This window comes from Mandrillus leucophaeus, unplaced genomic scaffold, assembly GCF_000951045.1.
Source record: "Mandrillus leucophaeus isolate KB7577 unplaced genomic scaffold, Mleu.le_1.0 Scaffold69, whole genome shotgun sequence".
Classification (NCBI taxonomy): domain Eukaryota; kingdom Metazoa; phylum Chordata; class Mammalia; order Primates; family Cercopithecidae; genus Mandrillus; species Mandrillus leucophaeus.
In genome coordinates this window covers 84,922-92,359 of record NW_012107474.1, presented here as the reverse complement: position 1 = coordinate 92,359, position 7,438 = coordinate 84,922, and the positions used below count along the sequence as shown (strand labels likewise).

The 7,438-nt window shown below is 61.3% G+C and overlaps 1 protein-coding gene across 1 annotated transcript in view; it reads right to left on the bottom strand.

Moving 5' to 3' along the window:
• Positions 1–7,438, bottom strand: part of SLC19A1 (solute carrier family 19 (folate transporter), member 1) — a 28,966-nt gene that overhangs the window by 19,198 nt on the left and 2,330 nt on the right. The window contains exon 3 of the mRNA XM_012002471.1: positions 3,195–3,432. Within this exon, the coding sequence (XP_011857861.1) occupies positions 3,195–3,383 (189 nt within the window). The 5' untranslated portion in view covers positions 3,384–3,432. The remainder of the gene's footprint in view (positions 1–3,194; positions 3,433–7,438) is intronic.

Genomic DNA, 7,438 nt, shown 5'->3' with positions numbered 1-7,438 from the left:
GGGCCAGCCCAGGGAACCCCTGCAGATTCCGAAAGAAGCGGCTCAGAGGCAGGGGCCCTCCTAGGGCCTCAGGGACCCCTGACCCCCAGACACAGGAGGCCGCGCGGGGGCATGACCGCCCCAGCCCCTGGCCAGGGCACAGGTCCTGCCCACAGCCCAGAGTCAAAATGGTAGACAGGCAGCAAAGAGGCTCTCCCCAGAGCCCATGGCTCTCTGGAAAAGGGCACTGGGTGTCCTAGAAGCCTCACCCACCTCACGCTCCTCTTCCACCAGGAACCGGCTCTGCAGGCCGGGGCCTCATCCGGCACCTCCTGGTCTTAGTTGAGGGACTGAGTGCAGAGCTCCCCCTTGGCAGACCACGGGGTCCAAGTGGAGCCTGAACACTCCCCAACACCCACCCAGGGCCCTCCTGCTCCTCTCCCTGCACCTCCTCGATGGCCCCTACTCCCCCTTCCTCAGCCTTGGCAGGCAGACAGCAGGGAGGCTCTGCCCAGAGCTGTGACCTGCGACCCACTTACAAGGCTGCTGGGGGAGGGGCCCCCACAATGGTCCCAGCAGGGAGGTGGCATCTGTCAGGCGGCCACGGCTCTGACACGAGGACAGCCTCCCGCTGCCTGAGCCTGGCGTCGGCCCTGTTCTCCACAGGTCGTGGTTGGGGTCCAGGCTGCATAGGCAGAGTGCAGGGAGCTGCGCCCAAATCTACACCTGGACAGCCTCAGGGAGGCTTCTCTGAACAGGGAGGTGGGAAGGTGGGCAAGGCCCGAAGGCAGGCAGGACGTGAGGGCAGGGCCGGGCGTGGGGCAGCAGGACTGGATGCCAGAGAAGGGCACCCAACAGGGACCAGCTGGGGACGGGGCATGGGCCGCAGGTCAGGAAGGATGGCTATGCACAGGGTCCTGGGCCGGGGGTTTCCCTGGAGGAGGGTGGGGGCTGCAGCCCCCACCACACAGCACAGTTCCAGTGGGGTTCCAGGCAACTGCAACCCACCCAGGAGCACCTCACGGACTCGGCCGCGGAAAGCGCTCTCAGCTGCCACTCAAAGCAGAAACCTCAGAGGGAAATTTGGCCAAATTCAAAAACGACTCCAGAGAAACACCATATGTAACACACAGCCAGTCCGATCCCAAGGGCACGGGGTCCCCAGGAAGCAGAAGAGGGAACCAGGTCCAAGGAGGACAGCAACCGCAGGGATGCCAGGAAACACCAGCCCACGGAGAGAGAAATGGAGGCAGAGCAAATGTGAGCAAAGGAAAGCACGCTCCTCACCGCAGCCAGATGGCTGGCGCTCAGCAGCCCACCCGAGCTGGTGAGGGGAACACAGGCAGCCCGTGGCAGTCTGCGGAGGAAGCAGCATTTGTCCCAGGAGTGAGCTGGAAATGCCAGCCGGGGCCAGCTGGGTCAAGGCCCACCGCCTGAGGCTGCTGGCTCGTGCTCTACCCGAAGCCATCAACAAGCAGTGGGAGAAGCCGGAATCCCCTGATCGCCTCCAGCAAAGCACCAGATAAGCACCTTGTAGTTCAACCCGGTAGGCGCAGCTTAAGAACACCCTTGAACCCACGTGGAACATCTCTTAAGTCAGACTGGCCAGGAGAGCAACGTGCGAAAGCTGGGTCACAAGACACCACTTACGCGAACTTCCTAGACACAAGCCCGGCGGCAACAGGGGCTGGCAAGTCCTGGCAGGCTGGGCCTCCCTTGCCCCCAAAGCTGCTCCCCGTCCACCTACCGGTGGCCGCCCCCGCACCTCGGCGCCCACGTGCCTGCTGCCGTGTGAAGTTCTTGTTGGACCCCAGGAGGTAGGGAGCGATAAAGCTCTTCTCCGGCCTCTCCTGTAGCCAGAGGGGCTGAGATCAGGGGGCCCCGAGTGGCAGGTGCGCAGAGCGCCTGCACCCATCGTCCCTCTGATGACATCCAAGGCCTGGTGGAATGGCTTAATTTCTGGAATCTACTTTGTAATCCGTTAATGTGCGACATGAGAGGGCAGGCAGATGGGATTTAAACATCTTCGCTCTAGAGACTTTTCTTATTGTGTTATTTTAAGGGAAACGCCACACATAATGCTCATCCCTATAAATAACCTTGGCGGTTGACAGTGGCCCTCCACTAAGAGCAGAGATGCCATCTGGTCAGTGGGTGGCAGGGAGAGGGGCAGAATGGCCAGGAGCAGAAGGCACTTCATGAGGGGTCAAGGAGATGGCTCTGCCGCTCCAGCCCCAGCCCCGCCACCGACAGCCAGAGCCAGGGCAAGACCCTGTCCTCACCTGGAAAGTGACCCTGCCCTGGCGGCTAGCAGTGCTGGCCGTGGGACTAGACAGTCACACACGCACGGTGCTCTGAGCCGGGCACGCGGGAAGGGCAGCACTCCACTTTTCCACAAGCACACCCCTCGGCTGCACATCAGTTTCACAATTCTAGGGTCTGCGAGGGGTGGGGGCCGGCTTCCGGCCAGGAGACGCAGGGAACAAGAGGCACGCCTAGCGACAGCAATGTGGGTGCAGGGGCCAGGTGGCTGTGCTGCAGAGGACGGGGACAGCGGCTGGGATGGGCAGGTGAGCAGGCCCCGGGCCCTGAGATGGGGTGTCGGGGTGATCAGCTGGGCTGGCAGCCTGTGAGACCTTCCAGGCTCCTTCTGTGCGGATATGCCATATGGACAAGGACCCCACAGCCCCAGGAGGAAACTGCTTCAGATACCGCCACTCCTGGCTCCACCGTTCACATGGCCTGAGAGACCCGTGACTGGGCGTAAGTCTATTAGAACAGTTTCTATAAGACCCTTTGTCCTCATGGCTGAGTAAAATGAGAAAATTCCTTCAATAATCTCTTTAGGTAAATAGCCACTAAGTCTCTGTTGGAGACAGGTGCCCAGCAGGGTTGGACGTGGGCTTCCTCACCAGGAGGGCCGATGAGCCCAGCCTGGCAGGTGGGGTGGGGCAGGCTACCTCTCGGGAGGAACAATATCACTTTTTATCTAGCCTGGTTACTAAGCCGCAGCCAGGCCCCTCCATCTGATGGTGCCCGCTGCAGGGGGTGTGAGACCCCAGCCGGGTTCCCTCCGGGACCATGATCAGCTGACGTGGCCACTCACCCTCTCCAGCCTCAGGTGCTCACGCCTCCAACAGGAAAAGCGCCCTGGCCCCCAAAGCTGCTCCCCACCCACCCACGGCAGCCGCCCCCACGCCCCGATGCCCACGTGCCTCCTGCGGCGTGAAGTTCTTGTCCGGCCCCAGGAGGTAGGGCGTGATGAAGCTCTCCCCTGGCCGTATCTGCGCCATGAAGCCGTAGAAGCAAAGGTAGCACACAAGGCGCCGCCAGGACCGGAGCTCGGGGTCAGGCCCAGGTTCCACGGGCACCTGCTTCTCCACCGCTGGGCTGGAGGGCACCATGCTGCTCAGGTCACATGCAGCTCCAGAGGGGAGGACGGTGACACTCTGCCTAGAAGGAGGGGTGGAGTCAGGGCAGCTCGGAAGATGGTCTGCAGGCCTCCCCACCCCGCAGAATGAGGCCCAGTGCCGGCCTCCTCCTCGCCACTCAGAACCAACCACCTTGGAGACGAACGCAGACCCCGGACCCATCCTCACCCTGCAGCACCAAACTGGGAGCCACCCACACCTGAGTCGCTCCGGAGTCCCCCCAGGCCAGGCTGTCACCACCTCCAGGGTCTCTGAGGCTAAGGGAAGTCTCCAGTCACGTGGAGTGATTTAAATGCCAATCAAAACCAAATTAATTAACTAATTGACTTAGTACATTAACTAAACGAACAAAATTTAGGTTTGGGGCCATACCAGACTCATGTCACTGCTAGACAGCACGTGTGGCTATGGCGGCCGGGCGGGCACACCTCACCCCACAGGCCTAAGGGCAGCCCACATGCCTGCTGCTGCTCTAGCGGCACCCAGGTGGCCCGGGGAGGGCACAGGCAGAACAGACGCTGCTGGAGGCCAGGGACACACCTGGTCACACCACGGGTGGCTGACAGTGGGTGGCTGCAGGTACCAGCCTCAGGTCCCCATCAGCCTGGGGTCGGATCCTGCACACGAGCGTGGGAAACACACCGGCCCCCATGCCCTGGCAGGAGGGCATGCAGGCCAAGTCCACAGTGAGGGAAGGGCAGAGGAAAAAGCAGGGGTCCTCGAGGGGACTGAGGGCAGCCAGGGGTGAAACATGCATGGGAGGGAGGATGGGATGGAGCTGAGGCCCAGCCCCTGAGCCCAGGGACCCCAGCATCCCCGGAGGCAGGTTATCCTAGACAGAAGCAGCTGGCAGGAGCCATGGGTGGACCTGACACGTTCCAAATGGAGCACCCCAGACCACGGGCCTTCATCCACGAGGCAACAAGCATCCAACCTTGGGGACCGTCCCACCAGCACCCCCGCCCCACACGGCCAGGGCACGTGGCAGAGCAGCAGCAGTACGCAGCCCCCTCGAGGGCTTGTCTCTTTCAGTCCTGACTCTGCCCAGGACAAAGGCTCCTCTGGTGCGGGCAAGAGCTCATCTCGCCACCACAAATCGTGCCTTCTAGCTGCGGGGTAGCAGCCTGTCCACTTATCAGAATCATGTCTCCAGGTGCCACATAGTGCTGGTTTCCATTTAAGGCCTCAGTGTAAAGTTCTCTTTCAAGTAAGTCAAAAGTGAGCCGCCATAAACAAGTGTGTCAGGGCACCCCCCAAGCCAACCCAGTGAGGCCAGGACCCAGCCCTGGTCCCCCACGGGTGCACCTCAGGTCTGTATCAGCTGACCTCTGCTCCCGGAGGCCAGGCCTGGCAGAGTGCTCATGGAAAGGCCGCCTGCTGCTCAGGTGGGGTGGGGACACAGCACATGCAGATGGCAGCTGGGCAGCCGCATGGGGCGGGGTCGCCGTCCTGTCTGCACTGGGCTGACACAGTCGGACAGTTGTGCCTCGCCACAGGGCCTGCTTGGGAGGGTGGCGGGGGGTTCTGCAGAGGGTCTGGATTCGGGGAGAGTCTCCTCCAACCCTCCAGCACGGGCTCAGAGCATCCCTCGATGTGGGGCCGGCTTTGGGGGTCCAGGGACTCTGAGGAAAAGCTGCCCCAAGCTCTCAGCACTCAGTCTCTGAGTATCAGAGACCACTCAGGCTGGAAGTGGTCCCTGAACTGCCCCCAACCTGACACACAGGCTTAGGAAAGAGGTGGCTTGCAGGGACTAGAGAGGGAGACCCTCCCCAGGCCACGCAGGCAAAGCCATCAGCAACATCCCGGGTCCTGTCTTCACACCTCTACACACTCACATCTGTGACAAAGGAACACAGACAGGCGACAGCAGGGAAGCCCTTAAGAGGCAGAGGCTAGTGGGCTTGCCGTGGGGGCCGCATGGAAGCGGGGGAAGGGTTAGGGAAACCTCAAGATTTCCAGAGCTCCACGGCAGGGCACGGCTGGGAAGATGATGGGACCAGCACCCCCATCGGAGACAGCCGGGACTCCAGAAGTTCTCAAAGGGCCAGAATGAAAACAGCCAGCCAGGCAGGAGGAAGCGCAGGCAGGGGCCACTGCAAGGCTGAGGCAGATCTGACAGTCACCTGCCTCGGCCTCGCCTTCCACGCCTCCCCAGGGCCTGTGACAACAGCTGGGAAGATCAGTGCACAAAGGCTGGGCTCCATTACCAGGGACCCTGATGCCCAGAGAGGCCACGGGTAGAGCTGGACATACCTCGGACCACACCCATCCCTCCTCACTGGGAGACCCATTCGGCGCTGGGACTCCCCATCAAGCTCACTTTCCCATCCGTCAGCAGGTTTAGACAGGTGCACCGATCCCCAGACACCCAGAGCAACCAGATCACCACAGACAATGGGGAGCCGTCAGGATCTGAACTAAGCCCAGGGTCTGGGCCCACAGTCCACAGCCCCAGGAGTCAGATCCCCACCCACAGGACCCCCAGAAGCCCCAGGTACTTCGGCCCCCTGTTCTGAGAAGCGACCAGAACATTCCTTTCTTGGAGAGACAGCCAGAGTCTCAGCCAGCAAAGCGGGTGCTGCTGGTCTTAACAGTCAGCCTCTGCCGCCAGCATGCTTAACTTACGTGCAATGAACGTAGCCCACTGGCAGATGCTTGGCCAGCACGGCCAAGACCACCTCCAAGAGGAAAGATAGGGAACTTGGTCACCATCATAGAAATACAGCCTCAAGCCAGGGGAAGCCAGACTCCAGCCCAGTCCCATACAGCTTGAGCCCTGTTCCCGGCATCTGAAGGAAGTCCCCAGCCAGACAGGAGGGCCACGGGGAAGCAGTGAGAATCCCTGCTTCAGGAGAAGGTTGTAACAGCCCCCCGAAATTCCCAGCCCCACTGTCCCCAGTGACCACCCCTGCCCAGGCTCTGTCCTTCCAAGCACCTGAGAAGGCTGGAGACCCGCAATCAAAACAAAAGCAAACGCCACCTATCATTCCATGTTTAAACGAGCTCCTACTCTGGAAGGCTAACCAAGAATGTTCGTCACGTTTTTAGAACGCCTGCCAGTTTAAAAAGAAGCAGAAGAGAGCATTGCGCACCCTCCCACCCCCGTTCAGATGACCAAGTTCAGGGTTCCTAAAAGCATAATTAGACCCTCCGGCTATCACTGCTGCAGGCCCAAACACCCGAGAAGCACCGTTTCTCATCTGTGTCCAGCACAGAAAACTATCTGGTATTGTAAAAATCCACCAAAGCCCCTTCAGAAAGAAAGCAATTAGCAATTGCAACAAGCAGTGCACAGGTGGCACCCAGGCAAACGCGGCCAGTGAGATGCAGCCTGTCTCCCAGGCCTGGACAGGGCAGGCAGGTGCACTGGGCCAGAGCAGCCTCGGCTCTGCTGATTGAATCAGGGCTGTACGGGGATCCTCGGGTCTCCGTGGGGGGAGGCCACCTCTTTACAGGGCTGCCAACAGGCACCTCCAAGGACTCTCCCACCTTCCCTCTGGATGCATTCTGGATTTTGGGGCCACCTTAGTTAGCCTGTGTCCTGAGGCCAGGCAGGCCAGACTCCCCAGGACAGGAGTTTCTGATGGACAGGACCCTGGTGTAGGGGTGTTGTTAGGACCCACTCGGGAAAGGCTGCAGCGGCTGTCCAGGCTCTCTCTGAGACGCCTCGGGTTTGCTCTGCTGGATCCGCACTCACAGCTGCTCCAAGGGGAAGTTGCACCTACAAAGCTTCTGGCACAGGAGAGAATGGCCTGGAGAGGTGCCAGGGGCCCGCCCCACGCGTGGCTGGCAGGATTCACCCGCCGGCTGGCCCGTCCCGAAGCAGCACGTGCCTGGACGCGAACTCCGGATCCACGCGTTCCTCCAGACCCGGAGGTGGGACTTGGCGCCCCAGGATGACGCGGAGGGCAGGCTGGGGGGCGGGCCTCACCAACGCATTAGCAGGCTGGGGCGGAAAGTTAGCGGCGGGAAACCCGCTGCACTGCAACGGTTCTGCCAGGCGCCCGGCTCTCAGCCCACCGCGCCCG